The sequence below is a fragment of the Ascaphus truei genome, chromosome 11 (genome assembly GCF_040206685.1).
Source record: "Ascaphus truei isolate aAscTru1 chromosome 11, aAscTru1.hap1, whole genome shotgun sequence".
Lineage (NCBI taxonomy): Eukaryota > Metazoa > Chordata > Amphibia > Anura > Ascaphidae > Ascaphus > Ascaphus truei.
In genome coordinates this window covers 52,560,587-52,579,674 of record NC_134493.1, presented here as the reverse complement: position 1 = coordinate 52,579,674, position 19,088 = coordinate 52,560,587, and the positions used below count along the sequence as shown (strand labels likewise).

Genomic DNA, 19,088 nt, shown 5'->3' with positions numbered 1-19,088 from the left:
CATCTCCTTAATCGGGAAATGTTTGGCATCCTTTGATCCTCGGCTGCACAGCGCGTGGATTCGTTTGCCTGTGTTTTTACCTTTTAATTGTGTTCTTTAGGCTACTCCTTTTGCCTATTCTGACGGCACGCCGCTTGTTCTGGTTCAACCTGACGTTTATTCTTTATATTTAGGCGTTGGGTTATTGAGGGGTTTTAGCTCCTCTATTTAGCAGCTGTTTGGAACTGCTTTTTTTTTGCTGGGACTCTATGTTTGTTTCAGAGAGGGAGGCACACCAGAGGAGATCAAGGGAAGTCCCACATATTACTTTTAATCTTGTGGGAATGGGCCAGAAGAAAGGGCTCATCCCCCCCCCCAAACATTGCTATACCTTTGTGCTACCTTACCTCCCCCCTCCCCTGTTTTTCTTCCATTTTCTCACTCCACAGTCCCATCTCCCCCCCCCCCCTAAGATTCTACTGTGTTTTGAAACGGAAAAGAAGGGGCAGACGTTTAGATTCCTGAAGTCAGAAGGAACGTAGGCATCGTATCAGAATTATAAGGAAAGTAACAAAAATTGCAAAAGGGCAATTCAGTTAACAAAAATGGATAAGTGAAAATATAAGTGCAAATAGCGCTCGCGTGACAACTTAAATTAATATATAAATGTATAAATGAACATGTGACCGTGAATAAACCTGTGATTTGGAGTCCAAAAAGAGTCCTGGAGCTGCCCAAAAAGTTTCTCTGGTTATCTCACAACCAGGAATGGATGTGGGAGCGATAAACCGCTTGTGGCGCTAAGGCAAGGGGTGGCCTATAGGAAAGGATAGGATCGTGGACAAAGTCCTCTTCTTATGAATGATGACCTCAAGATAGGGAAGACAAAACATACAAAACACTGCAATAGTGCATTACCCAAGGAATATGTGTTGTATAAGAACAGAGCAATTTAATAAAACAAAAATGCAAAACACAAAACAGCATACATAAGTATCAATGGTAAAACAACTCGGTGCGGCTGCACCTGATGGAATAACACTTGCTCCGCCGTGAGAAAAATTGGAATCCAGAGGTGGCTAGGACATGCGCATTTGGTTTTTGGTTTCTTTAGCTGGTAGACACCGCTCGCCGTGGGGTGAAATAAATCAGCAACTCGAGGAGATCCGCGTTCCGTGCTCGGAGTCAGCTGCTGCCAGAGTCTCATCGATCGGCTCCTCCGCTGACGTCACCTCCGGTATCTTTCTGCTAAGGTGTCCCTGCTATGCCAAAAAACGTCCAACGCGTTTCGAAACTCCTAATTGTGGGTTTCTTCTTCAGGGGTAGATGCCACATGAATGTGTACTCCTATATATACCCCTTCTTGTGGTAGTCTGTTTGCCCATTCCCCCCCTTCTGGTGGTAGTCTCTTTGCCCATCCCCCCCTTCTTGTGGTAGTCTCTTTGCCCCCCCCCCATTCTTGTGGTAGTCTCTTTGCCCACTCCCCCCCTTCTTGTGGTAGTCTCTTTGCCCACTCCGCCCTTCTTTTGGTAGTCTTTGCCCACTTCCCCCCTTCTTGTGGTAGTCTCTTTGCCCACTTCCCCCCCTTCTTGTGGTAGTCTCTTTGCCCATTCCCCCCCCTTCTGGTGGTTGTCTCTTTGCCCATTGCCCCCCTTCTTGTGGTAGTCTCTTTGCCCATTCCCCCCCTTCTTGTGGTAGTCTCTTTGCCCACTCCCCCCTCTCTTCTTGTGGTAGTCTCTTTGCCCACTCCCCCCCCCTTCTTGTGGTAGTCTCTTTGCCCATTCCCCCCTTCTTGTGGTAGTCTCTTTGCCCATTCCCCCCCTTCTGGTGGTAGTCTCTTTGCCCATTCCCCCCCTTCTGGTGGTAGTCTCTTTGCCCACTCCCCCCCCCATTCTTGTGGTAGTCTCTTTGCCCACTCCCCCCCTTCTTTTGGTAGTCTTTGCCCACTTCCCCCCTTCTTGTGGTAGTCTCTTTGCCCACTTCCCCCCCTTCTGGTGGTAGTCTCTTTGCCCACTCCCCCCCCATTCTTGTGGTAGTCTCTTTGTCCACTTCGCCCTTCTTTTGGTAGTCTTTGCCCACTCCCCCCCGTCTTGTGGTAGTCTCTTTGCCCACTCCCCCCCCCCCCTTTTTGTGGTAGTCTCTTTGCCCACTCCCCCCTCCCTTCTTGTGGTAGTCTCTTTGCCCACTCCCCCCTCCCTTCTTGTGGTAGTCTCTTTGCCCACTCCCCCCTCCCTTCTTGTGGTAGTCTCTTTGCCCACTCCCCCCTCCCTTCTTGTGGTAGTCTCTTTACCCACTCCCCCCTCCTTTCTTGTGGTAGTCTCTTTGCCCACTCCCCCCTCCCTTCTTGTGGTAGTCTCTTTGCCCACTCCCCCCTCCTTTCTTGTGGTAGTCTCTTTGCCCACTCCCCCCTCCCTTCTTGTGGTAGTCTCTTTGCCCACTCCCCCGTCCCTTCTTGTGGTAGTCTCTTTGCCCACTCCCCCCTCCCTTCTTGTGATAGTCTCTTTGCCCACTCCCCCCTCCCTTCTTGTGATAGTCTCTTTGCCCACTCCCCCCTCCCTTCTTGTGGTAGTCTCTTTGCCCACTCCCCCCACCCTTCTTGTGGTAGTCTCTTTGCCCCCTCCCCCCTCTTATTGTGGTAGTCTCTTTGCCCACTCCCCCCTCGCTTCTTGTGGTAGTTTCTTTGCCCACTCCCCCCCCCCTTCTTGTGGTAGTCTCTTTGCCCACTCCCCCCCTTCTTGTGGTAGTCTCTTTGCCCATTCCCCCATTTCTGGTGGTAGTCTCTTTGCCCATCCCCCCCTTCTTGTGGTAGTCTCTTTGCCCACTCCCCCCTCGCTTCTTGTGGTAGTCTCTTTGCCACACACACACACACACACACACACACTCTGACATAAAGCAGGTATATTATAATACACACACACACACACACACACACACACACACACACACACACACACACACACACACACACACACACACTCTGACATACAGCAGGTATATTATAATACACACACACAGTTACACTCTGACATACAGCAGGTATATTATAATACACACACACAGTTACACTCTGACATACAGCAAGGAATATTATAATACACACACACACACAGTTACACTCTGACATACAGCAGGTATATTATAATACACACACAGTTACACTCTGACATACAGCAGGTATATTATAATACACACACAGTTACACTCTGACATACAGCAGGTATATTATAATAAACACACACACACACACACACACTGACATACAGCAGGTATATTATAATACACACACAGTTACACTCTGACATACAGCAGGTATATTATAATACACACACACACACACACACTCTGACATACAGCAGGTATATTATAATACATACACAGTTACACACTGACATACAGCAGGTATATTATAATACACACACAGTTACACACTGCCATACAGCAGGTATATTATAATACAGTTACACACTGCCATACAGCAGGTATATTATAATACACACACACACACACACACACACACACACACACACACACACACACACACACACACACACACACACACACACACACACACACACACACACACACACACACACACACACAGAGCCATACAGCAGGTATATTATAATACACACAGTTACACACTGACATACAGCAGGTATATTATAATACACACACAGTTACACACTGACATACAGCAGGTATATTATAATACAGTTACACACTACCATACAGCAGGTATATTATAATACACACACACACACACACACACACACACACACACACACACACACACACACACACACACACACACACACACACACACACACACACACACACAGCCATACAGCAGGTATATTATAATACACACACAGTTACACACTGCCATACAGCAGGTATATTATAATACACACACAGTTACACACAGACATACAGCAGGTATATTATAATACAGTTACACACTGCCATACAGCAGGTATATTATAATACACACACATAGTTACACAATACCATACAGCAGGTATATTATAATACATACACAGTTACACACTGACATACAGCAGGTATATTATAATACATACACAGTTACACAATGCCATACAGCAGGTATATTATAATGCCCTGTGACAGAGCGGCTTGTAGGCGAAGGCAGATAGACGCACAGACTGAGGGTGAACCTTAACTGGATTAGGTTTATTTGCCACTTAGACAGGTCTGCAACCCTGCTTTTCACCATTATCACGCAGCACTTCCACTGCAGCAAGGGATTATGGGAAATGACATGCAAATGAGCACACAGTGCCACATTTTTCTTCAAAACCATAAACATGTTTTCCTATAGGCTTAAGCTTGCTGCATGGTCACAGCTATAGAGAACTATGTTTATAGTTTTGAAGAATAAAAATAAACATTAAACAAAATATACATTGCAATAGATAACATAATAAATACTAAACAATAAAATCCATTGATTGGCACTGTGTTTACCTATGCCATCAAAGGGTAGCCTAGATAGGCACATTGTCAATTAATGGACACCCTATTAAAAAAAAAAAAGTCTTAACATTGCCGGTGCCAAACCAGACAAAAAAAACACCCAACAAATCGATGCCCGATGGCGCAATTAAAAAAAAGTCAAGGAAATTTCCGTCTAGTTAACATGCACGTTTGTATACGAAATATGATCATAGAACTTCTATTTTTCCATGAGAAATAAATGTCTTTTGCATCTCCTTAATCGGGAAATGTTTGGCATCCTTTGATCCTCGGCTGCACAGCGCGTGGATTCGTTTGCCTGTGTTTTTACCTTTTAATTGTCTTCTTTAGGCTACTCCTTTTGCCTATTCTGACGGCACGCCGCTTGTTCTGGTTCAACCTGACGTTTATTCTTTATATTTAGGCGTTGGGTTATTGAGGGGTTTTAGCTCCTCTATTTAGCAGCTGTTTGGAACTGCTTTTTTTTTGCTGGGACTCTATGTTTGTTTCAGAGAGGGAGGCACACCAGAGGAGATCAAGGGAAGTCCCACATATTACTTTTAATCTTGTGGGAATGGGCCAGAAGAAAGGGCTCATCCCCCCCCCCAAACATTGCTATACCTTTGTGCTACCTTACCTCCCCCCTCCCCTGTTTTTCTTCCATTTTCTCACTCCACAGTCCCATCTCCCCTCCCCCCATAAGATTCTACTGTGTTTTGAAACGGAAAAGAAGGGGCAGACGTTTAGATTCCTGAAGTCAGAAGGGACGTAGGCATCGTATCAGAATTATAAGGAATGTAACACAAATTGCAAAAGGGCAATTCAGTTAACAAAAATGGATAAGTGAAAATATAAGTGCAAATAGCCCTCGCGTGACAACTTAAATTAATATATAAATGTATAAATGAACATGTGACCGTGAATAAACCTGTGATTTGGAGTCCAAAACGAGTCCTAGAGCTGCCCAAAAAGTTTCTCTGGTTATCTCACAACCAGGAATGGATGTGGGAGTGATAAACCTCTTGTGGCGCTAAGGCAAGGGGTGGCCTGTGGGAAAGGATAGGATCGTGGACAAAGTCCTCTTCTTATGAATGAACTGGGGGTATATATAGGAGTACACATTTATGTGGCATCTATCCCTGACGAAGAAACCCACAATTAGGAGTTTCGAAACGCGTTGGACGTTTTTTGGCATAGCAGGGACACCGTAGCAGCAAGATACCGGAGGTGACGTCAGCGGAGGAGCCGATCGATGAGACTCTGGCAGCAGCTGACTCTGAGCACGGAAGGCGGATCTCCTCGAGTTGCTGATGTATTTCACCCCACGGCGAGCGGTGTCTACAAGCTAAAGAAACCAAAAACCAAATGCGCATGTCCTAGCCACCTCTGGATTCCAATTTTTCTCACGGCGGAGCAAGTGTTATTCCATCAGGTGCAGCCGCACCGAGTTGTTTTACCATTGATACTTATGTATGCTGTTTTTAGTTTTGCATTTTTGTTTTATTAAATTGCTCTGTTCTTATACAACACATATTCCTTGGGTAACGCACTATTGCAGTGTTTTGTATGTTTTGTCTTCCCTATCTTGAGGTCATCATTCATAAGAAGAGGACTTTGTCCACGATCCTATCCTTTCCTATAGGCCACCTCTTGCCTTAGCGCCACAAGAGGTTTATCGCTCCTACTAACAAAAATGGATAATGAAAAAAGTTCTTTAAGTACCTTAATAACAAAAAAATCAGAAAAGAAAATATAGCACCCTTTCAGTGTGAGATGGGCAGGCAGATTATTGGAGATAAGGAAAAGGCAGTTCTATTTCACTAGGACTTTTTTTACTTTCCATTATTGAGCCTGTATATGCACTGTGCCTATTTTAATTTACATGTAACGGGTTTCCCCCCCCCCAATCTCACATTGGCCCGGGTACTTTAATAACCAACCCCCATTACGTGTGTGTTTGGTGGTGCACCTGTAGGCAACAGAACTCCTGAGCCTCCCGCTTGATGGTAGTAGGGGATATCCAACAGAACAGGTAGCTGAGGTAGTGGGTGCGAGTTCAACTTACATCATGCGCAGCGCCTCCACCTCATCAGGGTCTATGCTTCCGCAGGGAGATGGTCCTGGTGAGGAACTCCTTCTTGGTGGTGCCATCCACTGCTGAGTAATTTCACACTCACACAGTGGGGGTATCGTTAACAAGGTCATCTTTATTGTAGACGGTGATGTAGCAGACTGCCCCATGCAGCTGCCGGCTCTAGCCGCACATCTCTCCGTGCTGTCACTTCGCCAGGTACGCCCTCCCAAATTGGAGTGGGATTCCCTCTTCTCCTAGGGAGATCCTCTCTGTGCCAGGTCCCTGGACACAGAGTGGCTTAGACAGGCTGATTGGTCAACCTGGACCTCTAGTTACGTCACTAGGGTCACAAAGTGTTCCTACAATCCCTTATGCAGGACAATACAATTTCCTAACAGCTTTCCACTGCTGCTAGAACACACTATAACTAACTGTGTTGTGCCTTATATACTTCAGGAGGCAGGCGCATCCCTGATGTCACTATCCAGGGACTCAGAGCATACAGCCACTCCCCTCCATACATAGGGCACCTCACCATTGGATGAGGGAAAACCTCCATAACTACTGCTGGCATACCTGTTCTTACCAGGACTTACTGCCAACAGAGAGGAAAGCAATATACCATTATTATGCATGGCTATATACATATCCCCATTTATCCTGTGTATGCACTGCGTCTGTTTCTATCTATATATACTTATTTGGTTCTTTCTGTTCAGTAAAATATTTTTCTTTTTGATGTACTCTTGTGTATTTGATCTGTTACTCCCTGATTGAGTGCTGGCAACCCTGAGTGTTTTGTATGTATATTTTGTGTTCTCTTTAATTGTTATGCTTTTCAATGGGCAAAACGGTTATATAGCAAGAAAAATAAAGTACAGGAAGAAGTATCTGTGAAAAAAAGCAGTGGTACTGTGTCAATCCCATATGTCTGGGGTCATGTCCTTGTCATGTTCCCATATGCTACACAATAATATATAGATGGCTACACAATGTTGGTACTAGGGGGTACTGAATTACCACTACTGTTTTACATTTACCAACCCACAGTATCAATCTCACAGTTAAACTTTCTTATTAGATTAAAGGGATTTATTACATTACGTTCACTAAAGTCTTCTGCTATATTCCCACAGCGCTAATCATCTTTATAACTTTGTAAAAGGTAATTCAAACATCTCTTATAGCGTAAACCTTTTTATCAGTTCTTAAAATAAATCTCAGTACCGCTACTTTATATTGCATGTTCACCACGGCAGAGGGACACAGACAAACAGAACCAACAGTCCCTCACAGCTAGGGTTGCCAGGTGGCTTCTCCAAAAATACTGGACTCAATGGTGAAAGGTTCATCATGTCACTATGTCCAGGGAGGAAAATACCAGACACATACATGTCCAGTATTACAGTACCTCTCATTTTATACTGGACAGAGTATCCAAATACAGGACAGTCCAGTTCAATACCGGACACCTGCAAACCCTACTCGCAGCTGTCCCTCCCACTTCAGGGTGACACAGAGAGGAGAGACATTAAATCGGTATCATTTTCTTTCACTGTAGGGTGACATCTACACCTCCCTCTCTCTCCCCCTTTGCAGTATGATACAGTTGTGAAGGACAAGTACAATATAGATCACGAACTGCAGAGGTCACCACGTGCTGCAACATTTCCACAAAGACCAGATCCCATTCTCGGAGCATCTGATTAACTCATTGGGGATGAACCAGGACAAGAAGCTGACGACTGAGAGGATCTTGAATCACACCCTGGAGATCATCTACCTGTTGACCGGAGAGGTGAGGGCACCTGGGGATGTGAAAATGGCACCATCTTATCTCATTAACAGGGTCCTGCAGAGCATTAATAAGGGAGGCACTTGAGATGCAATGTAAAAGGACAGATGTTATTAGACTAATACAACAACAAAAAAGGGGTGACCAATGCTACATCCAATTGACAAAACATATAAAGTAATAAGTATAAAGTATAAACACTTCAATAATAATAATAATATTTACTTGGTTATTTAGTTAAACCCTTTGGCCAAAGCGTCATAAGCCTGCATACAACGTCAAGGTATAACCAAGATTAATGCAGGTCCTACACTACACTGTGAACCCTTCCTTTTACCTCTGTATGAGGGGAAAGAACCATAGTAGATCCTGTTTTTTGCAGCAAAGTGAAAAGACCTCCTCACCTAACAAACATAGGTTGAACTAGATTTTAAAAAAAATTAACCTCCTCTACTTTGTACCTATAATGTCGCAAGCCCTGTAATGATAAGACATTATTTTGAATGTGATTGTTCTACAATCCATGATGTTTGTGTCATATACAGTAGGCACAGTAGAGTCAGTGAGTTCAGTGCAGTCAAATCAGTGATACAATAGACAAAATTGGTGAGGAGGCCACTGAATAGATTGCTTGAGTGTAGAGCGGTTAACAAGATTTGTTCCTCTCACTGCAAAGCAACAAATCTACAGGAGCATGAGACATATCAACGACATGTATTTTTTTTTAATATGTCAATGTGTAGGATTATATTGTTGTGAAGAAGCACGGTGAGCATGTCACAGGCAGCAGCAGTCCCTGTGTCACCGAAGGATTGTGCCGGACCCAGAGACCCACCGTGGAGCATCCAACTAACTCACGGATACACGAGAAAAACAATGCCAGGATGCTGGAGACTGAGAAGATCCTGGAACACACCAACAGGATCATTCACCTACTGACTGGAGAGGTGAGGGCTGCTGAACAGCGGTACATTTTACCATCTTTATGTCTTCATTTAGCCTTTTCTTTAGCTAACTTTGTTCTATGTATCTGTATTTTCCTCTCACCCTTGCTCAACTGGCTTTCCATAAGTAAAAGATTCTTACAGGACCAATTATGTCTGGATAATAAGTGCGGAATTCTTTGTGTTACAGGTACCTATAAAGTGTGATGATGTTGCAGTGTATTTCTCCATGGAGGAATGGGGTTATTTAGAAAAACATAAGGAGCTCTACAAGGATGTGATGATGGAGAATCACCAACACCTAATATCACTGGGTAAGAGGAGGTTTTCTCATTCTGGTATAGATGCCTGTCATGTGGCACTATAGCAAAAAAGTAGCTAAAGCTAAGTTTTCTGATATTAGCCATTTTAGAAAAAAATAAGTTAATTTGAGGTTTGTGTGAGGAATAAGAAACAATACATTCCAATCGCAATTCAGTACACGTTTTATACTTATTGAAATATTGGACCAGAAATTTTAAAATATGTTTCTCACATACAAGCTTATTCATGTGTGGTTGTGTCTATGTGAAAGGGGTTAACAACAAAGAGCCCTCCAGTTGTCCCACTCCCCTTTCCAAAGGGCACCAAAATGATCACTCACACCCCAAAACCATCACACAATACCCCAATACCATCACATAATACCCCAATTACATTGCCACCCCAAGGATTAATGTAAGGGTTTAGACCTCAGGGTCCTCTTTTCCCCTTAAACTAGAAAAATATGCATTTAAACAAAAAACCCAATTTCGCAAAACATGTCAAAATTTGATCAATCTCTTCAAAGGGTAATTGGTTCAATTAGCGCTCAAAGACATTACTTATTCAATTTTATAAGGAGCTGGGACAAGTCCACACAACAGCACTCAGACCGCACATATATGTACAGTTGTGTGAAAAAGAAAGTACATTCCTGGTAATGTACAGGTTAATAAAAGCTTCAATCAGACTTAGAACTATGCAACTAATTTTGACAGATTTATTATAAATCATTCTTCCTGGTAATACACAAGTTATTAAGAATCTATATTAGTGTTAGGGACCCTTGAGATGTGGTCTGCCGTGTAGTGGCTCAGGGGCTTACAACACTTTGGCCAAAATGTTAAACTAAAAGACCATTTTATTTAATAGATATCTATACATATATATTTAGGCACTGTACCGTGTATAAGTTTCACTGGATGTGCACTGAGCCCTGTCTGTGTTTCATGTTCTGTCTCTGGTTTTAAATATATATTGCCATGCTCAGTAGCACTCCTCTGTGACACTTATATGCTTATGTATATGTTGTGGTTAATTTGGGGGTTTAATATGAGCTTGCAGGTGTCCTGTATGTTTTACATATGTTGTATTTACCTAATTTTAAGACCTTCTAAGGAACAGATGATTGTTATTATGTCCTGATATGTAAAACCATAGAATTCAAAGAGGGTGTACTTTCTTTTTCACACAACTGTATATATAGGTTGAAGAACTCATGCATTTGATTTACCCAATTGTAGAAAAACATGTAGGCATGTAAAGGCAATTCCTGTTCATTTGAAGGTCCATCAGTCATGATATGTTTAAACTCCTATGAAGGAGAGACACACATCCAAAGCAGAACACCCTGGGGGGCGGTTATGAAGTCACCATAAAGTGACAAGCATACCTCCATCCATGGTTAAAGTATACCTGTGTGAAGTCTCCTGGAGCAACACTCTCCCTGTAACCTTCAGATTAATGATACCCACATTATGGCATTCAGAGAAGTCTGACAGATTCATATCTATCAAACGGTGACAGTCCCACTTTTAACCTTGAGAGGGGAACTAATCATCTGATATTTGCAACACAGATATCTTCTTACATTTTATATAATTACAATAGTGTACTCATGGCCTTTTTAGATTTATACCTGACATTACCGGATATACCAGACATGAATTATTTTACATAACGTTCATCTGTAATGATATTGGAGAAAGTGTCACCTCTGGCACCTTTTGGTTCTGTTGGTCAGGGAATTTCTAAGGAATTTATTATGTCTTTTGAAGTATACCCCAGCTGATAGAATAATACCTGGTGGTGTATCTGTAAACTGTTGTGTGTCATTTTAATATTGGCATGGTTTGATTGCCACCCATGTCATGGACACATGATGTACATGATAATCTAACAAGAAACAGAAAAATAGTTCTCTTAAAAAGCAGGTTAATAAATTGGTTGCTGGACTTCTCACATACTTTATTCCTTGCATGGCTTTGTGACAATGTTTATGCTATTAATGTACTTTTTTTCTCACACTGCGTTTCTTTCCAACAGATAAATCCATGAGCAGAAATAAACGGGCAGGATGTCCCATTCCTCTTTGCTCACCAGATTGTGTATATGAAGATAACCGCGTTATTAACAATGATCAGGGAACTACTCGATTGATCCAAAATAAACCAAGCAAGAGACAGAGAAAATCCGTGATATATATGGCTAAGGAATCAAGCACACGGGAAGAAGAAAATCTCACAGGCTCCCACATTTATACACTCAAAGAACATACAGGGACAGAATATACATTCACTCATATTAAGGAAGGAGGCAAAGGAACCAATAATGCACATTCAATTTACAAGTGTAAGTGCAGTGAATGTGGTAAAAACATTAAAAATAAATCTGCTTATAAAATTCACCAAAAACTACATACCACAGAAAGGCTGTATAGCTGCTCTGAAGGTCAGAAATGCTTTACTAGTAACTCAGATCTTGTTAAACATCATACAATTCATGAGGGAGAGAAGTTGTTTGCTTGCTCTGAATGTGGAGGACACTTTCCTAGGAAATATAATCTTATTAGACATTTTGCAATTCACACAGGAGAGAAACCATATGTTTGTGCTGAATGTGGAAAATGTTTTTTCAACAGCTCAAAGCTCGCTCAACATCAGAGAGTTCACACAGGAGATAAGCCATTTGTTTGCTCTGTATGTGGGAAATGTTTTTCCCACAGCTCAACTCTCGTTATACATCAGAGAATTCACACAGGAGAGAAGCCATTTGTTTGCTCTGTATGTGGGAAATGTTTTTCCCACAGCTCAACTCTTGTTACACATAAGAGAATTCACACAGGAGAGAAGCCGTTCCTTTGTACTGAATGTGGAAAATGTTTTTCTCAGAACCCACATCTTGTTGCACATCAGAGAATTCACGCAGGAGATAAACCATTTCTTTGCCCTGAATGTGGAAAATGTTTTACCCACAACTCAAATCTTGTTAAGCATCAGAGAATTCACACAGGAGAGAAGCCATTTGTTTGCACTGAATGTGGAAAATGTTTTAGCCAGAGTTCAGATCTTATTAAACATCAGAGACAACACAGACAAACATATCATTAAGAAAGCTACCTTGTTATTGTGACGGAAAGGGGCACAGGGACCAGTATAATAAAGGTTCAACCTGGTCCCTGCCTGTCCTTCCCATGGGCTCATCCAGCCACCAAACCCTGGAGCTACCAGGTTTTAATGTGAGTAGCCCCTTGCATACCCTTTTCTGTGATTATTAAATTTTCACAAAAAAGTATAAAAATGTGTTTCGGGTAACAATAAAGCCGAGACAGATTCTCTGGACAGAAAGGGCTGAGAAACCCATTGTGCAGCCCGCTTGTCTAGAGAAAGTGTATTCTCCTAGGACTGAAGGGGGAGTAGATTCCCTGTTTTAACGTGTATACTGTAGCTCTGATTTGTGTGTTGTGTTGCTAGCTCCGGCTTGAATAAAAAGTCTTTATTGCACTGCTTTGTCCTGACTGGTGCCTTGATCCCTGGATTAAGTTCTGGTCTTTCATGATTACTTCAAGTTCGGCGCTGAGGAAGATGGATGCTTTTGAGTAGCGCTCCAACAGTGCCTGTGAACCCTAGTTAGCTAGCGGCTGATGAGGTGCAATTATGTCCAAATTACCTAATTTAGGGATTAGCCACCCAATATCTAAGCTTCTAAAGTCCAGGAAGCACTCACATTCTCAAGAGGCAGCAGACTTCTTTAAGAGGCGCGGAACAGGGAGCAGACCCATGTGCTGGCTCCGATGGCGACAATGAATCGGACCCTAGAGAATCGAGTCAAGCGAGCACTAAAAAAAATATAAAAATACTTTTTTCTCAAACATTAGGGGCATGTTTCAAGCTGAAATACAAACAGCCCTGAGAGAGGTTACCAAACAGATTATCCTGTAGGGAGACTTAACTCGACAGAAAATAAACTCACTCACCAAGAAGACAAGGACAGGTAATTGTCTACCATGCACTTCAAAATAGAAGATATCCTAGAGCAGGGGTGTAAAAACTTTTTCATCTGCGCCCCCCTGCCTGCTCTCTTCCGTCCCCCCGAATACATTTTCTCCAGTGTTCTTTAACATCACAACGTCATCTAACCCGGCAGCGACATTTGATGCCGCGTTGTTATGGAGACAAGGTAAAACAAGGTAAGGGACTATATTGAGGTCTCGTGTGCTTAACCAGCATTTTTAAAGGGTTAATGTACCCTTGACATCACATTACCTTTGTGGTACACATTTACCTATTGATCACCGTCTCGTCGTTTGGGGATTTTAACTACGCTGTATATATTTTATCACGTTTATCGTCGGATTTTACAGTTAATAAAAGTTTCTTATTTTTCGTTCTGTGTTTAGTGGTCCCGTGGCACCTGTTGGTGGTCTATTCCTATTTGAGGGTTTTTCTGGTATCAGTTACTATACTGTTACTTTACGTTAATCATTTTTCCTTGGTATACTGCGAGTGCAGCTATTAGGGGCTCTAGTGACCCATTGTGGTCACTCACCCTAGTTTTTCATATGCCCGCTTCCTTCCCTTTGCACCAGGTATTTCAGTAGTTATCTATGGTGAGCGTTGTGTTCATGCGCGTGTTTTGGGAGCTGGTGTACCCTGAAATAGACTAGGAGACAATATACCTCCCAGAGTTACTGCTTTCCCAGGGATGCAAATAGATGTTGGCCCTGCAATTTTCTCCAGCTCTGCATCAAAAGGTAGAATATGCCAGTAGCTTTGTATAATAGCACTGTAAGGGTTCTAGTCCAGGGTTTTGATGGAACTTACCCATACGTGGCTGTTGTGGCCATCTTGGTTCCTTGCAAATCTCTCCCTGGACTTACTGGTTAGCTGCACCTGTTCTTGCCTGCTGTACAGTCCTGCATCTGTTTTGGCTCGCCTTGCTATTTAGGGTCAGCCTCTTCCACCAGGAAAGGGCTGAGCATAATCCTTTGTGACAGGTCCTGGTCGCAATCACTCTTCCTTGTCTTGCTTTGACCCCGCTAACTTCTATCCTCAACCTCGGCTAGTGTCCCCCTACGATAGCACCTCTCCATTCCTCGACCTTGTACAACCCTAGGACCTTGCTCTCCTAATACGCTGCTCTTTCCTACCCTGACTGATAGGTCAAATCTGGACCTAGGGCAGGAAACCTTTTCTTTACTCCACTCAGAGAGTTTTCATCACGCAGCTGCTATATTCTTTTGTCTCAGATATGAAGGTCGAGCTAGGAGAAGCAAAGATTCAATGCACACAATGTGGTTGAGTTCTCACTTCTGTTTTAATATGCTCACAGAGGAATCTTTTATACCAAAGGCAAGGACAATACATTGTGTGTCAATTTCATATATCTGTTACAAACTGAGTTCCCATGTATAGATCATACATCTAAAATTACATATACCATCTGGCCTAAATTGGTGGAAATAGGGATAAAAGGTCAATAACTACTAATGGGGTCAGAAACAAGACTAGTAGTCTTGTTTCTTATAGTCTTGTTTCTTATGTAATAGATATCCTGGGACAGCTGGTCCAAAGCTGAAATACTTTTACCATCTAGTCTTCTGAGAAAATAAAGCTTGACTGTTTTAACCTATTCAGGCCCTGAAAAGAACATAGCTGACAGATACAGTTTTTAACCTTACATGCCCTCTTTTTGTTCTGGAAGAACAATCCAATTGACCAGGCCCATTTACTCTTCTGCACACCACCCAGGAGAGGAAAAACTCCAAGGGAGAAACCTCCAAGAGACCATGGGAATGCAGAAACCTATCTCTTTTAGGTATCTCGTTTGATAATCAGAGATGAACATATGGGTGGTTGACGAGTACCAAGACTTGGTATTTCTCGCTCTCATTGTGGGAGACATATACATAACGGTAGAACTAGAAGCAGAAGCAGCTTTCTTTTGGCAAAAATAGAGCTGATTACACTTTTAGACATCTGAATTAACATATACACACAAAGTAATAAACTTGCGATTGCCATGATTCCATAAAGAATTTTCATTCCCAATGCATCTAGCCAATTTCCAAGGCCAAAGGTCCAATCGAACCCTTTTTGGTTCCTTTCGCATTCTAGATTGAATTTCTGCTAGTGTGTCTATATCATGGTGTATGCTTTTTGATTGGTCATCGATATAAACACAACATTCTTTACCTACTAACTTACAAACCCCTCCTTGTGCTGCCAACAGATAATCTAGTGCCATGCGATTTTGCAAAACTACCGTTCTTATCTGTTCTTGCTCATTAGTGAGCTTAGTTATAGCATCATTGGTGGCGTTGAAAGCAACATCTAGCTCGTCCACCAGTAATCCCAGTTTGGAATATAAATCAAGGATGCCGTAAAAAGGGAATAAGGTACCTGCGAATGCTTCGCTTATACTTGTTTTGACAGTTAAACCTCTTTTATTCCTTAACCGGCCTTCAGGTAGAGTAAGTTTCACCTGAAAAGCGGGTAGAACAAAACCAAGATAGCACGGGGCGGGATGATTATAGGGCACAAACTTAGTTGCCCAGGTGCCACATAACCAGTAATACCCATATGGGAGTTTAATCGTAGGTGGGTAAGTTGTGTTCGCTCTTTCCAATAGTTGTGAAGTACCATATTTACAACTACTGTTGCTAAAACCATCACCGCACGCACAAGCACCTATTGACCAGAACTGATTGGTTCGTGTTGGGTTTATCCATACTCTCCAAGTCTGGAGCTGTGCTCTGAACCACGTGTACAACTTGGGGGGGTTACTGGTACATTATTTATTTATAAAATATTTTACCAGGAAGTAATACATTGAGAGTTACCTCTCGTTTTCAAGTATGTCCTGGGCACAGAGTAAAACAAAATAATACATGGTTACAAATACAGTTACATAAATAAAACAAGGTATACATTATATACAAGACATTGCGTGCACAGTTAAAGAAAATATATATTATGAGCGTATGAAACAGTTACAGACCATATTAAAGTGTGAGACAGCCTTAGATTTGAAAGAACTTAAGCTGGTGGTGGATATGAGAGTCTCTGGTAGGTTGTTCCAGTTTTGGGGTTCACGGAAGGAGAAGGAGGAACGTCCAGATACTTTGTTGAGTCTTGGGACCATGAATAGTCTTTTGGAGTCTGATCTCAGGTGATAGGTGCTGCATGTGGTAGGGGTGAGGAGCTTGTTCAGGTAGCTGGGTAGCTTGCTCAGAAAGTATTTGAGGGTGAGACAGGAAAGGTGAACTTTGCGCCTAGACTCTAGTGATGACCAATCTAGTTCTTTGAGCATTTCGCAGTGATGTGTGTTGTAGTTGCATTGGAGAACAAAACGGTGTCATTATAAGTAACGTAATTTTGACAGAACTCACTACAATTCATGGTTAATTTCAGAGAATCAAATATCGTATGTTCACTTTGTGTGATAAGAGGTATATTAAAAAGTAATGTGATCACTGCCTCCTGACAGTCAGAGTGCAATAGAGAAATTGAATCTCCATGGATATTCTGTACATTCTGGTAGCATATGGCTCCGGCTACAACCTTTTCGCTAAGATGGATCTGATCTAACTCCTTTCTCTCTTGAGATTTGTTGTCAGGGGTAAGATTCCATGAAAGATCCCTTTCTACTATCTCCTGTAACTTGGATTGATCAATGGGGATAGGTACTGCTGGGTAGCCATGTTTAAGGCTATGTGGACCATGTCCACAGACCCAACAAGATGTATCAGGTTTGGTTTCATGGTGAACAACTATTAGAGACTTTACATATATATTATCCTTTTCCCAAGATGATTTATGAAGCTCTCTTTTCTGTCGGTTGTGCTGTATTATGTAATTGAACCTATAACTAATGGGTATGGTGTCTTTGTGGTACACAATGCAAGAAGTTAATCCCCAAATTAGCCCCAAAATCAAAGCTATTACAATGGATAAACATATGGTGAACATTAGGAGCTTGCCGACGGGTCCAGGATGGGTGGACCATGGGAGCCAATGGGTGCGGTCTTGACGCGACTTGCGTGGATCCATGTTGGGCTGTCGTCTGTGAGTATGGCAGTACGGGTGATGGCGATCACGGTGACAGTGGTCCGAAGGGAGGATCCAATGTCTTATTCTTGAACAGCTGTTTGACCAGGACAGTGTCTCCAGGCTTAAAGGGGTGGGTAGGCTCACCTGAGGGGGAAGGCAAAGAGACAGAAACATCACCATAGATGCCATTCAATTTCTCAATAAGTTGTGTTACATATTCCTCAGTTATACATTGCAAGTTGTTCCCTACTAGTGGCGTGCCATGGTTCCATGCCCAAGGGGTAGGAAAAGGCTTACCCATTAAAATTTCAAAAGGAGAGTACCCAGTAGTTTTATTTGGGGTCATCCTTATCTCTGCTAGTACAGCAGGCAAATGATCAGGCCAGTTTCGAAAAGTGCCATTAGTGCCCTTCCTGATTTTGTCTTTGATCGTCCTGTTTGTGCGCTCCACCTGACCAGATGACTGGGGATGATATGGAATATGAAACTTCCAGTCAATGCACAACAGTGTACAAATGTGCTGTGTGACTTTAGCCGTAAATGGGGTACCTTTGTCACTATTGATAATCAATGGGCATCCAAAACGAGGAATAACTTCCTTACACAAAATTTTAGCCACCGTTTTGGCATCTTCCCTTGCAGTGGGAAATGCTTCTACCCATTTGGAGAACTGATCCACAATTACCAATAAGAATTGTAATTTACCCTTAGCTTTAGGCATGTGTGTAAAGTCAATTTGTAGACACTTCATAGGGCCATCAGGTGGTGGCAAATGGTCGTGTGCTCCGTGAATATTACCCGTGGGCTTATTACGAGCACAGGTCAAACACCTAGATAATTGTGTCTCCACTAACAGTGGGAGATCCTTAATGCAGAACTTAGTCTGTATTGTCTTGCAGGTTTGTTTGCGACCAATGTGACCAAAAGAATGAAAATGACTGATAAAAATTGGTGCTGCTGTCTTTTGTATACCCGCCCTTCCCTCCTTGTCTGACATAAGAGAATGCACATCCTTTGTCAGACCTTCTGATTCCCAATACTGAACATCCTCTTTGGATGCGAGAGCTTGAAGAGATAATATGTCAAACTGTGGGATGGGTGGTTGCAAGATCAGAGTATATTGTGGTATGTGATCCTCGGGATACTGAGGATGAAACTCGGCAGATAATGCCGCATCCTTGGCTACCATATCTGCCAAATTATTGCCATCAGTAATAGCTGAATCCTCTTTACTGTGCCCTTTGCATTTAACAATAGCTAACTGTGAGGGCAACAACATAGCATCTAAAAGACCTAAAACTAGCTGTGCATGAGAAATTGCTTTATTGTCTGATGTACGAAAACCTCTGTTCTTCCAGATTACCCCAAAATCATGTACCACTCCAAAAGCATACCGGGAATCCGTATAGATGGTGACTGGTTTGTCAGCAAACAGTATACAGGCCTGTGTCAGGGCTACCAACTCAGCAGCT

At 42.5% G+C, this 19,088-nt stretch overlaps 1 protein-coding gene across 1 annotated transcript in view; it reads left to right on the top strand.

The window, feature by feature from the left end:
• LOC142462882 (uncharacterized) overlaps positions 1–19,088 on the top strand; it is a 52,340-nt gene that overhangs the window by 2,941 nt on the left and 30,311 nt on the right. Inside the window, 4 exon segments of the mRNA XM_075565096.1 lie at positions 8,126–8,324; positions 9,065–9,268; positions 9,456–9,579; positions 11,612–12,672. Of these exon segments, the coding sequence (XP_075421211.1) occupies positions 8,247–8,324; positions 9,065–9,268; positions 9,456–9,579; positions 11,612–12,672 (1,467 nt within the window). The 5' untranslated portion in view covers positions 8,126–8,246.